Here is a 27,938-nt window from a genome sequence, read left to right as displayed (position 1 = left end):
TTTTGTTTATTATTGACCTTACTTACATTTGAGGTAGGCTTGTGGAAAGAAAGTTTGTTCAAATTATGCCCTACGTTTTAGTCTTTTTTTTAAAGAATAATTTTATCAATTTTCAATTTATTCTTCCACATTCAATTTAAACATATTTATAGTGCTTTTAAAAACGTTTTCCCAGTAAATTTTTCTTCTCATTTGCAGTCCTTTTCAATTATTTATTTGTATTTATATTTCTGATAGTCATTTGAAAGAACTTAGTTGAATGTGTCAGATCATCTTTAGTTTCACGTTCTCATTAAAATAAATTAATGATCACGAGTGATGACACATGAAATAGAAATTGCTTGAGGATGCTTCAGAGTTCTGTTTGAAATTCTGCAGAGCAGAGATGAGTGTGGGGACAGTACACTACTCTGTAGGTCATGGAAGAGGATAGTGAAGAGAGATTTTCCTGAAAGAGCAATCAAAGATTTCTCTCCTGCAATTTAGTGGAGGAAAAGAAAGGTTAATTGGGATAATACACACACAGGGGGAAAATATGCATAGTGTTGTTGTTTTAAAATTTGTCTAAATAGAGCAAAATTGTAAAGTAATATTAAATTGGTGAGATTACTAAAAACACTCAATAGGAATATAGTTGGACTTTTTGTCAGATTTTAATTGGTGAAAAATCACTGGAGGCTGATTTTAGATCACAGCTTGCCACTGTTCGTTTCATTAAAGCTGGCATTTTGGTCAAAAAGCTGTTTTTTGTTTTTTTCTTAACATAAAAATACGTAAAACATCTTCCATAGTAGAATGTAAAGCAAACTCTTTTTCAGATACATAAGAACAAAATGAATTGTATCAGTATTGTAAAGTATAATGTGATGTCATTTTACTTTTTTCATATATTCTACCTGTATCAGCATACATGAAATTTCATTTTTGTTGTGAATGTAGCTCAGAACCAAATATTGCCTTAATTTTTAGAAAATAAATGAAGGGAATAAATTGACTTAATTTGTGGAATTTAGAGAAATTGAGAGTTAAATAAATACTTTAAAGTCATTTTGTTATTCAACAGATACCTAGTGCACTTCTCCTGTGCCAGTTGGTATTGTAGACCAGCTTTCTGGAAGTCATAACTACAGCTCCTTCTTCACTTCCCACAGATAACAGTGATATAATCCTCATCCCTTTAATTCCCCAAACAGCTGTTATGTCCATCTCTTCTGATCTTTCTCTTCCATAATAATCTCAGTTTTATCATTCATTCTCTCCTGCCTGTACTATTTTAACAACTTTCAGCTGTTCTCCTTTCCAGCCTACTTCATTCTGATGCCAGGATGATCTTTGGAAAACATAAATCTGATCCTGATACTCACCTGCTTGGTAACCTTAAGTGATCACCATTATGTGCCATATTCCTTAGTATATCGTGAAAGTTTTTCACCGTTTTTCTGTGACTTCATCATCGTGTCTTCACCTCACACTCTAGGTTAGCTTACAGACTGCTTGCGGTTCCCTGAACTTCTCACATTGACGTCTTCATGCTTTTGGATCATACTTTTCTCTCTAACTGCCATATGGAATATTTGTTCTTTTAAAATAATAATATTATTAAAATATGAATACTACCACCAACAAAAGCAATGGTAGTAGATAGTCTGTATATAGCCTTTACCATGTGCCAGGCACCCCACCTTCATTTACTCATTTAGTTTTTGCAACAACCCCACGAGGTAGGTACAAATAAGAAAACTGAGGCACAGGAAGCCTATCTAACTTGCCCAAGGTCTAGACTTCTAGAAAGTGGTCATGAACCCAGACATTTGAGACTAGAGTCTGTGCTCTAAAGCTGCTACACTCCATTGCCTCTTCATACATGAGACTCTATCCAAGTATCGCTGCTTCTGGATTCCTTTGCAGATCCTACCTCTCCACCTCTCAGGAAAAACAGACTGTTCCCTTGTTTGAATCTCTTCTGACTAACAGTATAGCACTGAGGACATGTTATTGCATTTACACTCTTCTACCTTGCTTTGTAAGGACAGGAATACTGTGTCTTTGTATCTCATTCTTATATCTCCAGTGTTTGGCACATATTTAATCACAAGGCTCATGGATAAATGAGTGCATAAATAACTGAAGTTTAAAGGTGAAAGAAACCTTAGAGATTATCCAATTTAACCTCCATTTTATAGACGAAGAGCCTGGGATTAAGTAAACCTGATGGAAATACCAGATTTTAATGTGGATAATTTACCAAAGTTAAGTTTTATTACTAGCCTTTAGTGGTTGGTAACCTATTGAATTTGCTTCAGAGCTCAATCAGAACTGGTTTTATAGTTGAGAGTGTACTACCTGCTATTTGGCAGATTCTTGTTTAGGGTACAGCATTTAACATGTTTTGTTAGTACTATATTTGTGATCATTTATTTGTCATATCTGTTGTCAGTATGAAGCAGATAACTTGTCCATATCATTTGCTTTTGTAGATCCTTTAAGTGATTTCTAAAATCAGGTATAATGTTTTTTTTTAAGAATTAGGTTGGAAGGTTGTAAAGAGTTCTAATATGCAACCTTTGAAACCTGTTGGTGGGTTTTGAATCTGAAGAATGGATATGTGGAATTAATGACAATATTCTCTACTTTTTTGTATAGTTAAACGTTGTAATAATGAAAAATAGGGGGGAATAGGGAGAGGCTGGTAAAAGAGTATAAACTTTCAGCTATAAGATGAATAAGGAAAATTAGAGAAGAAAAAAAAAAAATAAAAGTAAAGCCTAGAAGTTCTAATCTCTACTTTGGCTATGTGAAATTGAAATGTCTATTTGTAAATATAGGAGTTCATAGAAAACTCTGTTTCTTCACGTACTTATGCTATTGTAGCAGAGTAAACAAATAATTTATGTATTTTTATTGACTTCATACAGATAAAATTAATTTTTTTCTGATAACTGGCTTTGGGTGATTTTATATGCAATGTATTTAACTGAAGATCAATGATGGGAAACTCATACGTATTATGTTTTTAGCTTCCTAGGAGAAAAAGCTCCAAATTAGCTTACTTTCATTTTTATGTGACATGGTAACGTAGATAGGATTAGTCACTCTTGTATATTACATTTGTTTTGCAATTCTAATTTTGTTTTGTTAACTTCAGAAGTTCAGATTCAGTCACAAGATTCCAGATAGACCATGGATGGGGGGTAGGGGACCATAGGTAAATGTTAGTTATTGCTGACATCCTACTTTTCCTGTTAGATGGTAGGCCCATGGATATTCTTTATGAGTGAATAATTTAATTGAGTAAAATAAAGAGCTTTGTGTAGAGGAAAATTCCTAACACAAGTAATTAACACTTTTCAGTACTTCAAAATAGAATTGTTGGTAAGTGGACATACAGATATGATTCCTTTATCTGAAATCATAAGATTAAGAATTTGAATGAAAATTTATAGAGTTGATTCTATTAATATCCATTCTTATTTTAAGGGTTCTGATGACTGTCTTGTGAAAATCTGGGCAACAGATGATGGGCGATTATTAGCCACTTTAAGAGGACATGCTGCTGAAATATCAGACATGGCTGTAAACTATGAGAATACCATGATAGCAGCTGGAAGTTGTGATAAAATGATCAGAGTCTGGTGTCTTCGAACATGTGCACCTTTGGCTGTTCTTCAGGGCCACAGTGCATCTATAACATCACTACAGGTAATTGTTTTAATCCTTATAAAATCCTTTTGGTTATAATTCAAAGTAAGTTTTAAGAAGTCACTTTTATAATTCATTGTATGAAGCCAACTAAAACCAACAAGGGAATATTTCTGCTTTCTTTTTAAATATATAGACTTCAAATAACATGTTAGTCATGACCTTCATCAATTCTGGATGTTTTCTAACCTGTTATTGTTAGTTGCTGTTTGTATGGTACAAAGTGGGTTTATTATTTGGACTGTGTCACTCCTCTTGTAAAGATTTTTCTTTTCCTTTGATTGTTTTTCAGTTCTCACCATTGTGCAGTGGCTCAAAGAGATACCTGTCTTCTACTGGGGCAGATGGCACTATTTGTTTTTGGCTGTGGGATGCTGGAACCCTTAAAATAAAGTCAGTGGCTCTTTTATTTCATAGAATAAATGTGTTTAATTTAATGGTTGACATTGCAAAAGTATAAAGTAGTCAATAATAGGAATAAATTTACTTTTTCTTTTTGAGTAAATAACAGAAATTCATTTTGGCTCTTCACTGACCTCTTTCATTTTTATGCTTTTTTTTTGTTCTTTTCATGCTTCAAATCAAGTTTTCTCATGTTAACATGTTTGGGGTTTTTTTTCCTCGCCCTAGCTCTTTCCTTTTTTTTTTTAAATTTTTTATTGATGTCATAATAGTTTATAACATTGTGAGATTCCAGTTGTACATTATTATTTGTCAGTCACCATATAAATGCACCCCTTCACCCCTTGTGCCCACCTCCCAACTCCCTTCCCGCTGGTAGCCACCAAAGTGTTCTTTCTGCCGTGTGTTAGTTTATACTCCACATACGAGAGAGGTCATAGAGGGTTTTTCTTTCTCTGTCTGGCTTATTTCACTTAACATAATACCCTCCAGGTCCATCCCTGTTGTTGCAAATGGGACGATTTTGTCTTTTTTTTTTTAATGGCTGAGTAGTATTCCATTGTGTATATATACCACATCTTCTTGATCCAGTCATCTGTTGATGGACGCTTGGGTTGCTTCCACATCTTGGCTATAGTGAATAATGCTGCAATGAACATAGGGGTGCATAAGCCTCTTTGGATTATTGATTTCAAGTTCTTTGGATAAATACCCAAAAGTGGGATAGCTGGATCTTAAGATATTTCTATTTTTAATTTTTTGAGGAGTCTCCATACTGTTTTCCATAGAGGCTGCACCAGTTTGCGTTCCCACCAGCAATGAATGAGGGTTCCCTTTTCTCCACAACCTCTCAAACATTTGTTATTTTTTGTCTTGGTGATTATAGCCATTCTCACGGGTGTAAGGTGATATCTTAGTGTAGTTTTGATTTGCATTTCCCTCATGATTAGTGATGTTGAACATCTTTTCATATGCCTATTGGCCATCTGTATGTCTTCCTTGGAAAAATGTCTGTTCATATCCTCTGCTCATTTTTTTTTTTTTTTTGTGAGGAAGATCGGCCCTGAGCTAACATCTGCCAATCCTCCACTTTATATGGGACGCCGCCACAGCATTGCTTGCCAAGTGGTGCGTCAGTGTGCACCCGGGATCCGAACTGGCGGACCCCGGGACTGCCGCAGCGGAGTGCACGCACTTAACCACTTGTGCCACCGGGCTGGCCCCTCTGCCCATTTTTTGATCGGGTTATTTGTTTTTTTATTGTTCAGATGTGTGAGTTCTTTATATATTATGGAGATTAACCCCTTGTTGGATATATGGTTTGCAAATATTTTCTCTCACCTAATTCTTTCTCTTAGAATATACCTGTCTTATTACCACTCCTTTCTGTATGCTGTATAGCTTCATCTCCATAGCTCCTTCTGGTGCTGAGAACATGATCTTAGAGTTAAGGCTGTTCTTTAGAAGAATTGTAATTGTTTCTGTTACCACAGGTACAAACTTCAGATTTTATTGTAGATCTAGGGAAATTTAGGAAAACAGAATCATTAAATTGTCACTGAACTACATCAAGGTAGATAGATGCACCCTCCCCCCACCCCATAATAGCATTTTGCATTTGTGCTTTCACCTATATTAATCTCTTGGCTTATCAAAACAAATTGGCTGGACAGTATTATCTTTTGATTAAGGGCACTGAGGCAAAGAAAGGTTAAATGACTTTCCCATAGTTAAAACAGTTTTTAAAAATTTGCAAGGCCAGGACTAGAACACTTCTTTGCCATTTGGTCTTGTGCTGTCTACACCATGCCATCTCTCAAGTGCATGTAGTGGGGAGAGGAAGTGCTGTGTTTATCCCATAGACAGTCTATGAATGGAGAGGTAGTGCATCCAGTGATTCCACAGTGTTGAAATGGCCAGCTCTGTGCTCTCAGGGTAGAAGGTGATTCTGATTAGAAGGTATATGTTAATAATTACTTCAGACTTCTATTTATAAATTATCAACCCAAGTTGAGTTATTTCATAAAATATGTGTATGTCTCTGTTATTTTAAAATAGTAGTGTTTAGATAAACTTCATGTGTATGAACATCCCTGGAGAGTGCCTCTTATGGCAAGGCATTAGGGGCCTATGGCAGCTTGAGTAACAGAATAAACCAAACTGTACTTTGTTTGAAAAAAGGATTGTGGTCCAAGACATAGTTTTTGGAGAAACTCCAAAACAAATTGATTTCACTTTAGTTTCATTCTTACTATTTAGAATATTAAAGGCTTTCTATAGACATTTAGATAAAAGTTGAAGTGAAATATTTTACTGATGCGTATGGACAATAGCAATAGTTAATTGTTGTTTTCCCTTGAGTATTTTTTACCACCTTATGGATCTGATTGGGATAGCTTTGTCTTTTCGTGTCTTGTTTTTGTAGAGAAGAAAAAGTGATTAGTAATCTTCAAATTAGCATAGGAACAAAAATGGTTTTACAAAATTGAACTCCCACTTTGTGCTTCTTGAGGATTATATTACTAAGTACAGTAATATTTATCCAGATCCTTGAGAAGTGAGTTATTCCACATAAATGATTTTTTTTCAGAACCTTGACATAGATTCACCCATAAACCCACTACCCTAACAATTTTTTTTCCACACAAATGTGTTTTGTTTTTTTATGTAGATATAAGTAGGAACATGTATGTAATTTTCTTCTGTTTTTTTCCTTAACATTTTATCTTAGGCATTTATGATAATTTAATAGCTGCATTATATTCCACTGTGTTGTTGTTCCATACTTTGCTTAGTGATTTTCCTGCATTTGGACATACAAGTTTTTCTAGTTATTTATAAGTAGTATTCTTTTCTATTTGTTGTTACAATTGGCCCTTAAGAACTTTTAAGCCAGAGTCAAGCATAAAAACAAGAGTAATTTTCTTTTAGATATAGGCTTTGGGAGACCTGTTTTTCTTTATGTATTTACACATGGTTGATAACTGCCAAATAACTTGGCAGGACATAGATTGTTACCAGATTTATATCATATAGACTTTAATTACTAATCAAAGGTAAAAATTATGTTGAGCTGTAATGCTTTTGTATAATCTGCTGGGGAAGTGACTTCAGCAGCTCAATCTGAATTTAACTGAAAGAATCAATTCTATCAGTAAATGAAACCTGTTTTGGAAACCCATATCTCTTGATAAATTTACTTTTATACAGAGTTTATGTGTTATGGTAACAACTTCTACAGTAAAGATGCTGCTTCTCAGATGAGTAATCTGAGTGGCTGGCTGGCTCGGAAGCCAGCTCGAGAGATGTGAGAGTAGGGGGAAGCTGTCTGAGCATATTTAGATTATATGTAAGGTGAGAACTGGAATCCTAAAATATGCAGGTAATAATGATGACTACAAATTTTTATTAAGCACTTAGTCTGCCAAGCTGGTATTAAGCACTTTACATTTGTTATCTCTTTAATCTTTATGACAACCTTGTGAGGAAGTTACAATTATTATCTTCAGGACAGATAGAGGAGAAAACTGAGGCGGATACTGAAGTATACACTCAGAACCTCATCTTAACCACTGTGCCAAACTAAATAGCATTACTCATTGATGGACTATGTAGAATTGGTTGAACCTAATTAAAATACTAGTAATGCTAGTATTTACTGAGTGTGCAGGGCACAGTACTAAGCAGTTTACATGGATTAAATTCATTTAATTCTCTCAGCAACTCTGAGATACGTTCTGTTTTTACCCCCGTTTTACAGATGAAGAGACTGAGGTACAGAAATGTTAACTTGCCTAAGGTCACACACCTGATAAGTGGCAGAATGGGAATTGAACTCAGATAGTCTGAGTCCAAGGCCTCATCTTAAAATATTTCCTCAAATATGCATTTAAAAAATAAAAATAAAGGCAGGGCTGGTCCGGTGGCATAGCGGTTAAGCTCGTGCTCTCCGCTTTGGTGGCCCGGGGTTCACGGGTTCGGATCCCGGGTGCGGACCTGTGCACCATTTATCAAGCCATGCTGTGGCGGCGTCCCATATAAAGTAGAGGAAGATGGGCACAGATGTTAGCCCAGGGTCAATCTTCCTCAGTCAGAAAAGAGGAGGATTGGCAACAGATGTTAGTTCAGGGCTAATCTTCCTCAAAAAAAAAATTTAAAAAAAAATGCTTATATGTTTTTTCTCTTTAAAAACATTTAAAATGGCAGTCTATATGACTGCGTATTCTGGTTATGAGTCAAATGGTTACGTGGCATTTATAACAGTTGTGCCAAAAATTAACAAAAATGTAGAGTTATGATCCTTAAGATATTAATGGAAGTTACTTGCATTTATAATTTCAGATTAATTTATTTAAGTTACAATTAGTGTAATTTTACTCTGAATAAATGTTTAGGTTTTAAGAATGTTTTAACTTTGTCTAAACTGTACCTATTATGTTCAGCTATATTAGAGGCTGTGAGTATTAAGAAAAATTGTTATAAATGTCAATTTTTAGAAATATTTACAGAAATATTAATTTAAAAATTTTTAACAAATACTTTTTGCTGTGTTCTATATCAGCAATAAAAACTATTCCTATTGTTCAGAATATATAATTGATATACCGAATATTTTGTACTTTTTTCCCCTAAATGATCACAAAACTGAAACCATTGTATATTCAGTTGCCATGGATTGTGAAAGTTATACAGTGCACTCTGGTGGAAAGCTCTAATTATTTTTGAATTTTCTCCCCTAATAATTCTGAGAAAAACTAGGTGAAAATGTATATTTAGTAGGGCTTTAAATATAATCACTGTATTGGAACATTACAAATACATTGTGCATGTATTGGAGCTGGTATCATATAAAATCTATAATTTTTCTTTTATATGGTTGATTGTAACATTAAACATTTAATGTCGATAGTATTAATATAGGACATATAACCTGTAATACAATTACACAATTAATGTAAGTATAGTTGAGTGTGATCTGTTTTCTATAGATCACTATTTTGAATGAGTGTTATAGTTCACATAAGAGTCAAATAGTCTTCAGGTTTCCACTAGGTGAGTGTAAGATTCTTACCTTTTGGAGTCTTAAAAGACATATATTGTCACATTAGAAGGTGAATAGAGGGAGAAGTCTAATTAACAATGTCTAATATTGAACAAGTTTAGTTATTAATGGTATGCATATGGCATAGAGGCAGCACCTATTTTGCTAGTGTGTTCACGTTTACAGATTATTTATTTCCTTGTGTATTTGTGCATTGCTATTCTACTGTATGAAAAACTGAGAACCTGTTAGTTAGATTAGATTAGAAGTGAGTGTGACTAATAACTGCATGTCTTGGTGTGACACTGGCTTTGGGATTGTTTCATGTGTGGATTGTTGTGTAATCGGGAACTTCTACAGAATCGGTATCTAAAGTTTCCAAAAGATCTGCTGATCATGACACATGACCTGGAACTTGTTTTTAGGAAGGGAGCCATCTGTTGCTTCTTATTTAATTTTGTTCTTCTGTGGTTATTTATTGAAACAGCTGATTTCTGGTGTTGCTAGTCCCTTTGGGATATTTTTGATCTTTTATTTTTTGTATTGTAGTCCAAGACCTGCAAAATTTACAGAGCGCCCTCGGCCTGGAGTTCAAATGATCTGTTCTTCTTTTAGTGCTGGTAAGATTTTTTTCTCCCTAATGTTGACTTAAAGTTGTATGTTAGATAGCTTCTAGTGGAACACATTAAATTTTGGAAAATATTTACTGTTATAGTATAAATCATATTCTCATACATTTACCGGGAGATGATCATAAATTAATTCAGAAATATTTCAGCTTTGCTCGAGTTTAGTTTATATACTCACATAACTAAGATTTTTCTTTAAGAAGACCATATGCTCTGGTAGGAGAGAATAAATAGTTTAAAAATTGACTCTCTTAAAGAATAGATCTTTGAAGGCTTATCTCATAGGAATAAAAGGTATTTTAAATCTGTTTTATATTTTCATCAATTTTGGAGGTGTCCTGTAGCCAGGTAAAATAAATTTGATTGATATCTGTATGTCTTTGTTAATTACTTTCCTCCAAATTATTCCTATTTTCTCTTTAAAAAGTAGCTGTATAGCAGTGCTAATATTCCAATTATATTTTGAGTTTATGCAGCAGCATTTTGAATGGATATTAGAGTCGTTTTAAGTAAGTTATGATCTGGAGATTTGAAGTGAATTGATGAGAATATGAAATGAAACATGAGTAGATTTAATAGTTACTACATTCCTCGTACCAGTTCCTTCCACATTCCTTTCCAGTTTGACTTTATCTTTTCATTTCATACTTGAGGATAGCAGTAGTACCTGAAATCAGTGATTGCAGACTGATGACAGGAATTTATTTTTGCTATCTTAAATATCCAAATATCTTTAACTTTCTAACTGCTAGATTTCCACTGCTACTGCCATGAAGACAGTTTTCCTTGTAGTAATAACACAAATACAGGCACTATATATGTGTTCAAAGTACTCTGAATGTAATTATATACAGCACTGTTTTCAACACTGTGAGAGAGTGTTGATTCCAAGGAGAGAGTAAATTGCATATACAAATAACTGTAATGCAAGTAGAATGTATGTGCTACAAGACAAATTCTTAATGAGAGTCAGAGGAAAGCAGGCTCATTTGATTGCAAAGTTTATAAAGACAACTTACTGAAGGAGTTGGGCCCTAAAAGTTTGATAGGATTTTAATAGATGGGAAATGGGGCTAGAGAGGGATTTCACCAGAGTTAAAAGGTGTTTCTAGTGAAGGTGTGATAATTCTAACATAGGATTGTATAATCACTTAGTGAAATCATTTGTAATGGAAAGCTTTACTTCTGTAAATATTGAAAAATTGATTCTAGTCAAAGCTGTGTTAGCAAACTTCTTTCTTGAATTCAGATTAGATATATTATACTTTGGGTAAATATCAATAGTTTGAGAGTAAGATATTAATCATTCAGTATATATTGTATTGTTGCTTGCATTTTATCACCTAATTTTCAGAGATTTTGAAATAGTGTTTTACTCATAAATGTTTGCTATTGTTCCTCAGGTGGAATGTTTCTGGCTACAGGAAGCACAGATCATATTATTAGGGTTTATTTTTTTGGATCAGGTCAGCCAGAGAAAATATCAGAATTGGAGTTTCATACTGTAAGTACTGGTGAAAAGAATTAGATGAGTACAATTTAAATGAGTCTTAACAGTTTATATTCAGGATCCTCTTTTTTATCTGTTTCTGTGTAGGACAAAGTGGACAGTATCCAGTTTTCCAACACTAGTAACAGGTAAAATAATTACTTTTGTCGAGTTCCAATTTTAAAATTATGAAATAAAAATTCTTGTAGTCAGATTTTAATTAGAATTGTGTATGAATTAGCCACCTAAAATAAAGATCTTGACTACTTATGCTGAAAAGTGAATATAGCCTTCACATGCATGTGGACACATCTTTTTGTTTTATTTGTGATGATGTTAGTTTATTTGGCCACGTTTAATAATAGAGACCTTTATCCATCCTGTGTATTTCTTACGCGTATCAAAGTTTAGGGAAACTTTTAGTAGAGATTGGAAATGTATCACAATGTAATATTAGAGGCAAAACTGTTTATTGGTGATAAACTTAGATGACACTGTGTAAATTTTCCCATGTTTTTGTTTAAAATGAAAAAAAGCTATTTCTAAGCACCTTGTGTAGAACAAGTCAGGTTCTTTAATATTGAGAGGAAAATCGGTACGTTTCCATTGGACAATATCAATTCTTTTTCTAGGTAGTAAATAGTGGCGTTGAAGCACGTTTGAATCTTATTTTTCAGCACATTAGAATGTGTGTGTATAAAATTTTAAAAGCGTATAAAGTTTCAGAAGTTCTTATTTCTAGAGAATATCTCTTAGAGTAATCTCTATTGTATTAGAATCCTGTGTACATAAAGATGAGTGCTGTCTTGCTTAGTATTTTTAAAAACATGACTCTGGGAAGTACATTTTGATAAAAGCACCTTTGATTTTTCTTTGGGGGGTGGGCTCCTTTAATACAGGTTTGTGAGTGGGAGTCGTGATGGGACAGCACGTATTTGGCAGTTTAAACGGAGAGAATGGAAGAGTATTTTGTTGGATATGGCTACTCGTCCAGCAGGGTAAGAAATCATATTTGAATTATTACATTGACATAGACAAGCATTTAAAGTATGCTGTATTACAAGTTGGTGTGACCCTCAGCCTATAAAAGCATATGTCATAACCCATGTTAAAGGATTACTTTTCTGTAATAACTAGAGGTGAAAGGCATTGGTTTTTATGAAGTGAATCTTTGCCATATATGAGAAGATCTGCTGCATTAAAGTTTTTTTTCTTCAGTTTTGTTAAGGGCATGATATAGTACTGTAAAAATAGTTGTAAGTTTTACTAGTTTTTTCAGGAAGTGGAACATATTATAGTGTTCCATCTGTCCACAGAGGGATGTTGTGGTATATCCAATGATTTTCTCCAGACAAGAGAAATTATATTACACCTTGTAACGGTTATTTTGATTGTAATAATCATTTTTCTCTATTTGTGTGTAGTAGTCTCAGATGGATGGGAGAACAAAACAGTTAGCAGGGTATGTCAGCAAGAGTAAAAGATGGAGAGTGAGCAGCATGGCACAGACCTCCTGGATCTAGATAGGGTTAAAGCAGTGATCTTTACCTTAGGGCATCTGTTACTAAGGGCTTAGGAGTGCTGGAATCCTGGGTTTGCTTACTCAGTGCAATGATTTTTGCCATCGTTCTTTGTTGATTCAAACTCTTCTTACTGTTAAGTGATGGTTATCCATGTTAATAAATATAAATTATAGGAAAATGCCTTTAGGTTTTTGTCATACTGGTATTTTAATAAATAACATCAGTGTAAACAAATACTGCCCTCCATCACTTTCAGCCAAAACCTTCAAGGAATAGAAGATAAAATCACGAAAATGAAAGTAACTATGGTAGCGTGGGATCGACATGACAATACAGTTATAACTGCAGTTAACAACATGACTTTGAAAGTTTGGAATTCTTATACCGGTCAACTAATTCATGTCCTGATGGTGAGAAAAAAAGACTAATTTTTATTTGGTATAACTGAAGCTGATTGTAGAGTGGAATATTTTCATTGAGGAATAAAGTCTTTTATGTTAGCTAAAAATTCTTACTTGCTAGATGGGTGACAGGTCTTTGTGGGAGATTGGAAATAATTTAAAAATGCAGTTAAACGGGTTTGGCTTGGAACTATAGATCTCTGCTGATTTTTAGTATGTAGGGCTGCATCAGTAGTATTCTCAGGTTTCACCAAGTGATAGCAAAGCCCTGGACAGTGATATTAGCTCAGCGTTGTTATTATACATCGATAAATTTGAAGATGTTTGCTACTTTAATAATTCTTAAAACTGAAATTATAGAAATGTTGTCATTTTAGTGTTTGAATTTTCTTTTTCCTTTTTAATACTTATAATTCTTTGCCACTTCAAAAATGTTTCAGGGTCATGAAGATGAGGTATTTGTTCTTGAGCCACACCCGTTCGATCCGAGAGTTCTCTTTTCTGCTGGTCATGATGGAAATGTGATAGTGTGGGATCTGGCAAGAGGAGTCAAAATTCGATCTTACTTCAATATGGTAATTATCAGTCTCTTCATTTTAGAGCTGTTAAAAATTTGGGGACTTTTTGACGCAGGTACTCTGCATGTCACAAAGGAAATCCATTTAAGAATTGATTCAGACATTGTTTTGACTTTGTTTCAAAAAAGAGTTATTTATTCCACACTTTTATTTAGATGTTAAATTTAAAAGAAAATTGCGCATATTACAGTTACATGTGTGTTGTGAAAACTGGTTTAGTTAGTGATAACTAGTTTTTAAAATCATTTTAACAGTGAAACTTGGAGAAGCTCACAAGGATGAAGATACAGTATAGATAAGAAAAAAGTTAGAAAAACCATGTGAGGACATTATAAATAAATATTTATATTGTGTTATTGTACTTCATACCAGTCCTTTAGTGCAACAGAATTTGATTCAGATACATCCATTTTAACATTAAAGCCAGAGAATCAGGCATTCTTGCCTTTTATCAAGTTATAGTATGTTAGATATTTATTTGCGTTTAAGCCCTTTCCCTCTACATTTCATTTCTTATATAGATTCTTAGCATATTTTGCTGTTTGAATTGCAGTGTTTTAATATCAACACAGCTTATTGTGCAGTGTTTCCATTCCTCTCTAACCAGTCTATGAAGTATAAAGTGCTCCTCAAATACTGCTGTATATCCAGTCACTTTTTTTAATCTACTTTCTATATATCAGGGATACCTTTCAACAAAAAAAATGAAAAGAAAAACATGTGTTTACTATTTTGACATGTTTAGATTCTTTAAAAAGTCAATTACAGAAATATTTAGTAATCATAAAACAATGTAGTTAATTGTGGTCAGAATTATTTTGCAAAAGAAATGATTTCACAAAACAATCATTTGTGAAATATAATGGTTTGTGAAAATAATTTCATGAAAGTGATACTATGCTTGATTGGTGATCATAGTAAAGTTACTTCTATGTAGTAAGAAGTAATTAATAAAAGCAATTTGAGGGAGGAGTAAGCAGAAGATAAAAAGAATTTTTGTTAGAGAAGGAATTAACTTGAGCTGTCTGTGTGGATATGCCTTACTGTTGTACATAAGCTAAGAAATAAGATTTGTCAAGTTCTTATTTTTCTATTAAGACTTAATTATTTGGGTACAATTGTTAGTGGTGGATGGATTTCCTTAGTGATTATGTGTATAGAGAAGATTTTTAAAAAAGAAAATCCTTAAATATGCTGGTAAAGAACGTTTTCTTTTCTTCTTTTCTTTCCTTGTATTTCTGGTTTGTTCCCTTTTGGAATATCTCTGTTGAATAAGGGAATTAGTCATTTCTCAATTTGTCTTTATAGCCTCAAAAGAAAACAGTTTGTGGCCTATACATACATTAGTGACTTTATTTAGTAATTTTATATTTTCAGAGGGCATTAGTACAGTGTTTGGAGGGAAAGTTTTCTCTCATACTTGAATACTACTTTCACCTTTAAGTTATAAAGGTGAATTTTTCCTCATCAGGTAAGTCAGTCACACTAATATTCCACCTTATCAGTAGATACAAAAATTGCAGCACCTTGAGACTGAAGTGATTTGCTCTTAGACCATTACAAATTAGTGATAGAACCAGGAGTTGAAGTCAGCCATATTATATTGTATACTCTTTGAAATTAGCTAAGGGATCAAGTTACGTTATTGCTGTAAAAATTATTTACTGTTTAATAAGAGTTTTAGATACGGAAATTTTTCTGGTTTTTATGGATAAGAGGTAGAGAAGCCTCTAAAGGGCAGAAGAAATAAACGTATGTAATAATTAGAATTGGATAGTATCCATAGAATCTTCAAACTGAGAAAAACAAAACACAGACTAAAGATTATATCCTACATTGATAAAACTAGAAAATGAGCTACCCTTCAACTCATTTAAATAAAGATACTCTCTTGAATTTTTTGCATGGTATTCAATGGCTTCCAAAATACTTCTACATATTACCTCCTTTGGGTCTCATGAAAACCTTGTAAAATAATCAGTGTAGATTTTATTATTACTGGTTTTATGAGTGGAGACACAGAACAGAGATGAAGTGCTTTGCCCAGGTTTACCTAGATCACACAGCTGTTATACAGCCACTTGAGGGTTAAACCCATGTTTTTTGTCCATTGCTAAAATTTTCTTAATGATGACTCTAGTTATGGTTGGTCATTGCACAGCTAACTTCTAATTATACCCAGTTAGCGATATGTCCAGGGGCAAAATGTTTTCATAATGGTATTAACTCTGGGTAGATGTTTTGAGATCTTCTAATTTAGCTTGATGATTTTTTTTCTGTCTCTTAATTTTTATAAGTTATCTAAGTGCCTTAACGTTTTGCTCTTCATTTTTCTGTTCATTTCATTGTTCGTTTTATCTATGGACAGATGGAAGATCAAGCATCCAGCATTGCTATTAAGAAAATAAAAACAGTTTGAGGGAGGAGTAGAAGTTTGTGTGTACTGTCCACTATCATGAATGTTGAGTTTTGGCTATAGTTAGAACTACTTGGCTCTGTGTAGCTAATCAGTAAGTTTTTGAGTTACTAAAATACCATAAAAGTTAATCAATTACAAATTCAATCCTGATATTAAATTGTACTAGCAATCATAAGTTCAATTTAGTAAATATTTTTTGAGCACCTTTTAGAGGACTAAAGTGCCTTGGAGGATTTAAGGATGAATAATTCTAGTGGAATACTCCATTTTTAGACTAGAAATGGTGAAAGTTTAGATGAAGTATTATTAAATAATATTTTTTATGTGTTTTAAAATAGAAGCTTATAACATGAATAAGTAAATTGACCGTGAAACCTGTGGCCGGAAAATAAGGAATGTAAACTGAGCCATATTAAAGAACAAAAATTTGATATACAAATTTTTTAAAATACAGGTTTTTGTCAAGTATATTTTGAGAATACTGCTTTAATATTGGTCCTTCTTTTTATGATAATCAAATTTTCCACTTGAAATTTACACTACCTTTGCAAAAGGTAATCATGTAACAAATAATTTTATATTAATCACCATTGTACTACACTTTTCTTACCTATTATAGAAATTAAACTTCTTTTTTGAAATTTTAGAAATAGTCAAAAATGTTATATCATCAAAAAGGCTTTCAAATATACAAGGTTGAATTTTTTAAATGCCCATGTTGATGTACATTAATTACATTTTGATAAATTTAATAAGTTTAAAATATGAGACATTAATATTTTAATATTGTGCTGATATTCATCATTCAGATAAATAATCTAATTCCTTTTTTTCCCTGTATCAAGCCATGACTTACACTTTTAAAAAATCTTATGCTTTATTTTAGGACCTCCTAAGTTTGTAAACAAAAAGGTTTGAGATTGAGAATTGAGATAAAGATATTTAATTCCTTGTATACTTACATAATGCCTTAATTTATTTCATTTTAAAAATCTTATAAATATATTCTCAACTTGCTAGTGGCATAGTCTAGAAAAAGTGATGGCCTTATTTTTATTTTATTATTGCTAGCTTTCTTCTTAATAGAGGATCTGGAGCTAGCCCTGTTGGCCTAGAGGTTCAGTTCAGTGTGCTGTGCTTCAGCGGCCTGGGTTCGGTTCCTGGGCGCAGACCTACACCACTTGTCAGTGGCCATGCTGTGGTGGTGGCTCACGTACAAAATAGAGGAAGATTGGCAACAGATGTTAGCTCAGGGCCAGTCCTCCTCAGGAAAAAAAAATATAGAGGATCTGAATGATAACAGTGGTTGGGGGTTGGGTTTGGTTTTGTTACTTATAAGAAGTATATGACAAGTGAAGTGATGGAACACGGCATGAAATGGAATAGACATTACATGTTCTTTGTACTCCCCCTCTTCTTTCCCCTGTTGTCTCATCTTTAACTAAAAATAAGCTTAAAGTTTTAAAAGCATTTGTTGGAAAAGCATAGTATATAAGGTAGAAAACTTGAGCCTTTTTTTATGAACCAGAGAAAGAAGCTAAAGAGAATGTTGTAGAGGATTATGAACATAAGACAACTTTATTCTTTTTTTAAAAAAAAACCCTAAATTCTAGGCCTTAAGCTTTACTTATCTACATTTTTCTAAAAACTATGTTAATTATTCATGTTTCAGCTGAACAATCCTTGTATAACTTGAGTATTCAGGGCAAAAGTAGAGTATATTTGGTATTTTATTGAAGGCAGATAGTGTATATTAAGAATATTCCAAACTTTTCGCATATAGTTTAGAAGTCCACATTTTTGTCTTTGGTAGTGGCAGGAGGTAAACATCAGTATAGCTTTGTTTTGACAAGAGTTGTTCTAAACTAAGATTAAAGGCTCTAAACTCCAATTAAATGCTAAGAGGCAGATAAATTATTCCCAGACATAACTTTGAAAATGTGTGCAAACTCGCTGAACTGAAGTTGAGGGCCTTTGTAACATTCCCATTCCCTGAAAGAGTTAGGCAAGTTTAGAAGTTTAACATAAGCATAAATGTTTCTAAATATAAAGTTGTTTTATAGCCTTTTTTTCCTTAAATTATCACAGTATAGCTAAGTTTTAACTACATGTTTAACTAAATGAATACTGAATTAATTTGGAAAGGTAAACTTTCAAATTTCTTAGTACTAGGCCATTTGATTATTAAAGAAAAGATTTTTGGAGTGAGATTTGTAGACCTTACGTTAGCAGCTTTCCTCATGTCTCGGGTATTTTTCCCTCATCTTTCCTGCTCTCTTTCTTTCCTCTGTATCTGTTGTTCTAGCTGTGTCTGTGACTCTCTCTCCATATCTTTCTATTTCTGTCATGTTATTCAAAACTAGTTTGTTGCCTCTTGTCTGGTTTTGATTTTAATTGAAGAGTACAGTATGTCTCCTTCTAGAAAGCGATTTTACTGAATTTGATTTTTGCTTTACTTTTGTTGTTTCATGGGTAAATTCCAAATAATTTTTATTTAATTAAATTTTTCCTTATTTTTGTAATTGTTAACCTTTGTTTTACTTGAGATTTTAAAAAATGTTCCAGTGTCCACTAATCCAGAACAATGTATTTCTCCTTGCAACGTTCCAAACGAGCAGAGGCTGCCAATCCACCACTCAGAATTTCTGCACATGCATACTTCTGACATGAACATGTTCTCAGTGTGACCTCTATTTTAGTTTTGGACAATTGTAGCTGCGTGTATCTAGGAAAGGGAGAAAGAGAAGCTCAAAATACGTATATCTCATATCACGTTCTCTTGTGAATCAAGATTTCAGAATCTCTCTCTCTCTTTCTCTTTTTCCTTCCTTCCTTCCATCTATTTCATTCTCTATCTGTTGTCATCTAACAAGATGTCATCTATCTGCAGCATGTGTGTTAAAAGGATTCTTTGATGCTTCCAGTCCTTGTTTCAGCCTCTCTGAGTAAGGAATGACCTTCCATCTTCTGATTATAAACTTCAGTTATCGTCACTTTCTTTCAGGTTTCTGGGGTTCTGTAGGTTCTATCTTTTTTCTCATCTACAGTCATGCATCGCTTAGCAATGGGGCTATGTTCTGAGAAATGTGTTAGATGATTTTGTCATGTGAACGTCAGAGAGTGTACTTACATAAACCTAGATGGTATAGCCTCCTACACACCTAGGCTGGATGGTGCTAATATCTTACAGAACCACAGTCATATATGCTGTGCGCCACTGACTGAAACGTCGTTATGTGGCGCGTGACTGTATATCTTGATATCAAAGACATGTCTTAAAATTTGTTGCCATGAGTGTGAGTTTGTCTCTCTAGCTTGTCACACTATTAAATGAATTGCTTTTATGTAGTAATTCTTTGACATGCTCCACGAGTCACTATCTATCACAAGGGTATTTGAGATTTGACAGTTAGAAGGGAAAGTATGTAAAATTATACAGAATGTAAGCATACAGGTGAAGATGTTTTGATTAGCAGATATTTGATGGCTTATTTTGTGCGTAAGCACAAGATATGGGGACCACGGGGGAAGAGTAAGACATGGTCCTTGTTTTTAGCCAGCTTGCAATTAAGTTGGGGAGATAAAATACACCTGAAAAGATAAGTATTGATAGTTTCAAATAGCGTGGCATATGGGAAAAGATCATTGCTATATCTGAAGATGTAGGGATCACTTCAGGGTGGATGGTCAGAGAAAGTTTTGTTGAGGGGGAAGAATTGGAACTATACCTTGAAAGATAAATAAGAATTGAGTCAGTTGAGAAAGATAACTAATTTTGTAAATAAGAGGAATATTATAAATAACCAAGTAACAAATACTAAGACATGTTCATAGAGTAATTTAGAAAGTTCATCTGGAATAGATTTTTAAAAATGGGTGATAAGATGAAAAGCATAAATTGAGGTAGATTAATGATGGCCTCATTATTTTTTAAGCATAAAGAATAGCTAACATAGTGGGAATTTTGATGAATTACTTTATATTCCAGAAACTTAAGAGAATAATAGTTTGGTTACCAGTAGTAGTATTTCAGGTATGAAATTGGAAGGGTGGGAGGAGAACCACTTTTCATCAGTGAAATCATAATGAAAAATTATAGGGGTAGGTAGTAGGAAATTTATGAAAGAAAAAAATATATATATAGGAGTTGGTATTTTGTGACTGAAAGAAGGATTAGAGCTGGAGAGTGATAGAGGATTTAATAAATGTGTTGAGAGTATTAAGCCTTGGTGATCTTGATAATGATATTATTAATGGAAATATGAAAGATGTGAAGGAAACTGATTTTTTTTTTGGTTCATTTTTATATATTTTGTGTGAACTGCTGTGCTATCTATGTGGAAATGGCCAGTGAGCACTTGGAGATAGAATACATAGAGGGGCTCAGAGTAGAGAGAAAGAAATGTTGAAGTCTTCCATGTAGTAGAATGGTGTTTACCTCCTCTTGGAGACAGAGAGGGCAGTGTAGAGGGCTTAAAACTGAACTTTTTAGGAGTAGTCATATTTAGCAGAATGGGGAAGAGATCACAATATCTAGAGAGTATATTAGGAAGACACCATGGTACTATCATGTCAGAGAGCCCAAAGGGGGAGAATAAATTTCAAGGAGGACTTGATTAATAGTATTGTTGCCGTCAGAGAAATCAGAATATGGGTGAACAAAATGCTGTTATATTTTTCAAGATGAGTTATTTATTTTGGTAACATTTTTCTTTTGATGAAAATTAAAGTTGATTCTTCAGAGTCACTTTTAAGCCAGTTACGGCAGTTTCCTTTTTTATATAAATTTATTTATCTTGATACCACGTATTTTAAATAGCCGTCTTCAATTCATATGTAATAATGTTACCAAAAATTAAAGAATTTTCAATTTTCATTGATTCAGTAATGATCTAAAGTAATTTGATGACACCTGGACTACTGGAGTATGGATAGCTTCCCTTCAGATATATGTTTGTTTATGTTGTTAACTATCATAATAATTAGAAGGTGGCCAAAGCATATTTTAATCATATGTATGACAGTGTCTGTCTTCAGTATCTAGTGTACATTCTTTTTTTTTTTAATAATTTTTATTTATTTTCCCCCAAAGCCCCGTAGTTAGTTGTACATCATAGTTTCACATCCTTCTAGTTGCTGTATGTGGGACGCGGCCTCAGCATGGCCGGAAAAGCGGTGCGTTGGTGCGCGCCCGGGATCCGAACCCGGGCCGCCAGCAGCGGAGTGCGCGCACTTAACCGCTAAGCCACCGGGCCGGCCCTGTGCATTCTTAAATTAAGTTTATTTTCCCCCAGGTTGATAAACCTTAAAGGTTCTTTATACATCAGGAAGGACTTTTTAAGGGTATTCCTTAGCATAAATTCCATTTCTCAGCTGTTTTATTCTTGGGATATGAGTCTATCTCATAAAATTCTTAAGGTATCTCAAAAGATTCATAATTTTAAGTTGTGGAGCATTTTCTAGGTAAGATGTTCCCTTCTAATCAATGGTTCATTTTAAAAAATCAATGAGACAAAAATTAACCCTGGTCATAGACTTGGAATAATTCCATAAGAGGATGATTTTGCATAAGATAGCCCATATTTTTAACCTTGATTTGTGTTGAGTTCCTCTAGACCTACATACTTCTCATATTCAGCTGTATTTATGTTCTTCATGATTGATAATAATTTAGACCTTATAATTTTTATCCATATTCTAGTGCTTTTAGCATACCTCATTTCCAGATTTGTCTAGTTCTTCCAAAAAGCCTTCTGAATATCAGATGTTAGGACTTTAGAACTGGGTAGGACTCTTGTGATCATTTAAATTATCTCTATAATTTCACAGAGAGATTAGGTGATTTGCCCATTGCTAGAGAAGAGGTCTGGTCTGTCAGATCTTAGGCCTCATTCCTCTGTCTCCTTTAATTATTTATCATCATTCCACTTCACAAAAATTATATTAGAAGTTGTGGATGGTATTCTGCCTTGAAAAAGGTACTAGTATTCTTCATTAAATATGCCAGTTCTATCATCGTGAAAGCTCTTAACTCACTTGTTGTATTGATTTCATTTTTTTCAAATTCAGTATAAAGCTCTAACAAGATTGTACCACTCATTTCTTGGAAATATTTCTAAATTTCTTTAGTCAGTATGAGAATTTTCCTACAAAGGAGTCATTATTTTAACTTGTCTGATCCTTTCATCTCTTGCTTTAAAAAACAAAACAGAATAACTTCTTTATCATAATTGCTAAATATGTTTTTCTATTTTCATTTAACTCCTTGAAATTTTTGCACTTATTAATAAATACTATCTCCTGGTTTTCTCAACTTTCCTTATTGTGATTTAATGTGTGAGTTTTATTATGTGGTCTTTACATATGTCCCAAATAACCTTTAGCCAGAATACTTGATAGAAAAATAATTTATCTAAAATGCATTTATTTTGAAATTTGTGATTATTACTCATTTCTATTTTTTGATTTACTACAGCATGCAATAAATACTAGCCTAAGTTATATACAATATTAAATTTTATGTTGACTTATTCTCTTGTTAAGCAGTATATTTAATTTTATGATAGGCCCATACAACTTTAATATGGATAAAGAGGATATTTTCTTCCTTTAGGTTTTTGAATATAAGCCTCATTGCTTTCTAGTTACACTTGCATATTCAAGTAGTGCCTTTATTATCAAACTTTTTCTTTGAGAATTCTTATAAATACTTTGACCCTGGTTTAAGAAGATGAAATCCTTTTCAGAGAGAAATATTTAACTTTCTTTTTTGGTTGGCTTAGTTAATCATAGCATAATTCAGAAAAATTCAGAAAAACAGCTAGGGTTTATTTATATAGAGAAAGCAAAATATTTTCCTACCTTATATCAACTGGAAAGCCTAGTCTGCATTTTGTAGTTATGGGTGTTTATTATCTGAGGAGCCATTACTAAATATAAATTTTGCATTTTAATTAATAAAGTTATAGGCACGTTTTCGAATTGGTTTCGAATTGCTTCCAAATTCGAAAGCAGATTCTTTCAATGCCTTTAATGAATAATGGTTAATCCAAATAATGTATTTTTCCCTTTTCTCACGTAATTGAAATACACTTTTATTTTCTCCATGTAAGTCACATTGGAGTTAATACCAATGCCTCACACCAAGAAATTGGTACCTGCCATGTTAACAATGGCACGTGTTATGTAGGAATCACAGTGATCTTCAACAGGATTGTGATTTTTTCTTTTTTTTTTTTTTTTAAGTTCCGCCTCTCCTAAGTATTCTTTTAAAGATCTTCTACTAACTGTAAATGTGGCAACATTGGTAAATAGCAGGGGTATAGGGTTGATTAATCCTTACCACTACCCCTTCCGCCGAAAAGAGGGGGAAAAAAAAACGTAGAGCAAGGTTTCCTAAACATTATGTGAAGGATACCAAGTGATGAAAAATACCTTTGGCATTGCTGAGTCAGACTTCTCTCAGATCTTTTCTTCTGTTCTACTGTATACTTAGAATTGTACACTTAGACTTATACTAAAGTACAGTCGTGCACTGCATAATAATGTTTTGATCAATGATGGACTGCATATACAATGGTGGTCCCATAAGATTAGTACCATATAGCCTAGGTGTGTAGTAGGCTATACCATATAGGTTTGTGTTAAGTACGCTCTGTGATGTTCACACAATGACACTCTGTGGTGTTCACACAATGACAGAATCGCCTGAGGACACATTTTTCAGAACGTATTCCTGTCATTAAGCAATGCATGACTGTGTTACAGTTCTGAAAGCATTTAAAATAGTTCCTTTTTTGTTTTCTCTTGTGTAAAATTTTGAGTGAACTGAGATTAATAAAACATCTAACAACACATGGCCAAAAAAATTTCAATTCTTTTCTCTTGAGTTTTTGATGTAAAATTCTACCTATTTATAAAAGTACATGTAACTTGTTATTTGCCTAGGAAACATTGAATCCTGACATTTTTACTTCTAGTCTTTAGTTTTGGCAAATACTAGGCTATGTAGCTACTAATGCCCTTATGTTAATCTGGAGAAGTAGTTCTGTTCTTTCTTGTTTTTGAATCGTTTTGAAGTAGACTTGGAATCAGTTCCCTTCCTCTGCTGTCTTCTCCAACTTTCTTCACAACCAAGAAATGATCCTGTTTCATTTATGATTCATTTTCTTTTATGGTAAATCTTTAAGTATATTAGACATTAGGTAAGTTCACCAATTTTCTTTTCATATGACTAAATTTTAAGAAAAGTTATTATTTCTTTTCCATTATTATCACCATCCAAAGCAGCATTTATAAACACTACTGTGTACATTCCTTCTTTTCAACAGGCTAAAGTAAAAACTAGTTTTCTTTTTGAGGCAATCGCATTTGTGGTATTATATAAACTTCTTAGGCAGAGCCCTTCCTTTTAGAGTGGTATTTTCTCTTTTGACCAAATGCAAACTTTTCTTGAGAAATCAACTATTCTTCTTCTGGTTTTAATTTAACTTCTGTATTTGGTGAACTGCACATCCATCCCTGTGCCTTATTTTTATCATGGAAGCAAGAAAATTACCACTTGTCTCTTTTCCAAGCATTTCCTGGGATATTGGGGCATTACTAATACAATTTAGTTTGTTCTAGATCAGTGGATACCGGAACTGAGAGGAGGTATTTCTTACCTGATAATATGTGTGTGTTCCGATTCTGCTAATCCAGAAATCCAATCGCATTTGTTGAAAATCATCCTTAGTTGTTATTGGTTAGGGAGTCAACTCCCTATTTTAGTTGTTTTCTGAAATTCGGTCCCTAGATGTGCCTTAGATAGGGTAGAATTTTTACCTCTTTCAGAACACTGCTAAAGAAGTTTTCAACTGGAACATAGTCTGAAGAAGCACTGAGAGCAAAAAAAATTCAGAGTGGTGATTGGCCACCTCTGTTTGATTGACAGGTTGCAGGGAGAAACCCATTCGTTCTGGATTAATGGAACTGGAAAACAGAAAACAATTATCAGGTAAAAAAAACCTTTTCTTTAACCTTTGAAATTCACCATTTAAAAAATGAGTCAGACCATCAAGGGAATTTATTACCAAAAAGAAAAAAATTTAGTGTCTTGTGAGCAGAGATCTCTGGCTACTACTTCCAAGAATTACAAAAAAATCACTACAGTTACTACACATTGTCAGCCTTTGCTGAAAGGGCTTGGTTAAGTGCAGATAAGATGGAATGTAAGGCACAGTTACATTTTAAATCTGCGTTAAAGACGTGAAGCAGAATTCTATGGGTGGGGGAGATTAGTGTTGTTTTATTTCCTGAATTGTGTCTGGTCTATGGATAAGGAGAACACTTTGTTTTTCAAGGCTATTAATCTGGCACTTTTCATGAATAGTCACAATTTTTGTTACTCTGCTGTGTTTGTTATACTTATTCTTCACTTCATGTATACTTATGCATCTTTTGTATACTTACGTTATCTTCTATCATAAAATTTTAGTAACATTAGTGACCAGTTCTTTATATTTTAACGACGGTTTTCTGATTGTTGGTTAAATGCATTTCAGATTGAAGGCCAAGGCCATGGTGCAGTGTTCGACTGCAAATGCTCTCCTGATGGTCAGCATTTTGCATGCACAGACTCTCATGGACATCTTTTAATTTTTGGTTTTGGCTCCAGTAGCAAATATGACAAGGTAAAGTATGGTGACTATGTATCTTCTTATGCTTTCTTTTTTTTTAAATCCATGGATATTTAGGGGTTGTGTTTGTTTGGAAGTGGGTGAGAATCATTTATGCTTTTAGTGTAAAGCTTAAAGAATCATGTTTTAAATAGTTAAATGGAGAGTTATGTTTTGGAGAGGAAGGTGAAGATAGCAGTTGTTAAATCTCTTTTCTGTAATAGACATTAGATAATAATTAGATCTTATTTAATAATCTTTATATTTTAGAAGGAATAACTTTTTACTTAGCTTGCTAGAGCAGTCTAGATTACAGTTCTTCAGTTGGGGTATATAAGCTGGGAATGGGAGATGTTGTCCATAGAGGGACTCTTTGAAATTGTTTATTGGATGATATTCATTTATCTTGGGTACAAATCTGTGGCTTGCATGTGGTTCTCAAAAATGTATGGCTTACTGATGGTAGCTACTAATGTTTTTAAATATTAAAGATTCTAAGATCAGTGACTAAAAGACTTAAATTTCTTATTTGGGGTAGAGTGGTATAAAAGATAATCATAGTAAAAATTGAATAGTTCATAGTTTCATTTAAGAAATTCCAAATTAGCCAATAAAATTTTGAAGTTACAGATGTGTTAGGCTTGAGTTCATATTAATAATTTTATATTACTTCAAAACTTTTAGAGAGAATGGTTATTGACTCTTGGGAAATCATGTCATATTAATTTTTTGTATTATATAAACCACACTATACTTAAAGATTTTCTTTTTTTAAAGTTTTCATAAATTGTATAAGTGATTTCATTAAAGAGTTCAATTTGAAGACTAAATTCATTGAATGATTTCCCTTGGCAAAATGCTAAAACAAATAATGACCATATTTAATAATTTAAAAAATAAGATAAATCATGATAGCTCTCTCAAAGTAGTAGTACCACTGAATGATTTTTACTTAGATTTGATTTTATCATTGAATTTGAAATTATGTAATTTATTTTTAATGTTAGTTTTTTATATATACAATCTCTTCCTTGTTCCAGAGAAGATTCAAAGCAGCTGCTTTCCTGATCATAAAATTTAATGTAGAAAATATAAAGCTCTATTTACAATTAATTCAAGAGAAAAATATTCTTTTATATTATTGCTTAATACTATAATTTATATTAAAATGGTTACTTTCCATTAGAAATTTATAATAATAAATTTTTATTTTTTCAATCTTTTATGGACCTGTCTCTTTACAGATAGCAGATCAGATGTTCTTTCACAGTGATTATCGGCCCCTTATCCGTGATGCCAACAATTTTGTATTAGATGAACAGACTCAGCAAGCACCTCATCTCATGCCTCCCCCTTTTTTGGTTGATGTTGATGGTAACCCTCATCCATCAAGATATCAGAGGTTAGTTCCTGGTCGTGAAAATTGCAGGGAGGAGCAGCTCATCCCTCAGATGGGAGTAACTTCCTCAGGTAAATGCTTTTTTTCATGTACAACCAAATTTTTCTTTTCCTACTGATGTCTTATAAAATTGCTAATTTGTTTTTGAACATATGAGAAGTAAAATAGTTTTTTCATACTTCTCTAAAGTTCTTCGAATAATGCTTAGATGTTACAAGATAATTAAGGAACATTGGAGATTTAAGGCAATAGTTTTGGTCTATATCAATTTATAACCTCTGGGGACTGATAGGATGTGTTCTTGTATTTGGTATGAGATCAGTTAGTTTATTTATTTATTCATTCAACAACATATATTGAAAATCTTCTCTGTCCCTGATACTTACTAAGCTACAGAGTGAGATAGATTAATAAACATAGTTATAAAGAAATACATAGTTAAAAATTGTGGTAAATGTTATTAAAAGGAATAACAGTATCACATAAGAGAGAGAATGTGAGACTAGACAGCCTACTCACATTAAAGATTGATTTAAGAAGTGACCAACTTTTAGAAGTTTATAAGTAAGATAGGAATGAAAAGTTGAGAGCTGTTTTAGTGAAGAAATGGAGGGTGCAAGTCACATTAGTTGAAGAATTGAATGGAAGTTGAAATGGAGACACGGTTTACAGACTTCTTCCCCACTTTTGACAAGAATTATA

General features: G+C 33.2%; 1 protein-coding gene across 2 annotated transcripts in view; it reads left to right on the top strand.

Moving 5' to 3' along the window:
* The window catches only part of PHIP (PHIP subunit of CUL4-Ring ligase complex), a 127,651-nt gene that overhangs the window by 39,035 nt on the left and 60,678 nt on the right, over positions 1-27,938 (top strand). For both annotated transcript variants that reach the window (XM_087443798.1, XM_087443797.1), the window contains exons 8-17: positions 3,478-3,699; positions 3,992-4,092; positions 9,692-9,762; positions 11,175-11,275; positions 11,369-11,409; positions 12,160-12,258; positions 13,040-13,193; positions 13,625-13,759; positions 25,724-25,852; positions 27,082-27,307. In XM_087443798.1, coding sequence (XP_087299924.1) covers positions 3,478-3,699; positions 3,992-4,092; positions 9,692-9,762; positions 11,175-11,275; positions 11,369-11,409; positions 12,160-12,258; positions 13,040-13,193; positions 13,625-13,759; positions 25,724-25,852; positions 27,082-27,307 — 1,279 coding nt within the window. The remainder of the gene's footprint in view (positions 1-3,477; positions 3,700-3,991; positions 4,093-9,691; positions 9,763-11,174; positions 11,276-11,368; positions 11,410-12,159; positions 12,259-13,039; positions 13,194-13,624; positions 13,760-25,723; positions 25,853-27,081; positions 27,308-27,938) is intronic.

The sequence above is a fragment of the Ceratotherium simum genome, chromosome 19 (assembly GCF_057802395.1).
Source record: "Ceratotherium simum simum isolate JZ-2026a chromosome 19, ASM5780239v1, whole genome shotgun sequence".
Classification (NCBI taxonomy): domain Eukaryota; kingdom Metazoa; phylum Chordata; class Mammalia; order Perissodactyla; family Rhinocerotidae; genus Ceratotherium; species Ceratotherium simum.
Note: the sequence above shows the minus strand (reverse complement) of the source record. Positions and strands in the feature narration are given on the sequence as shown.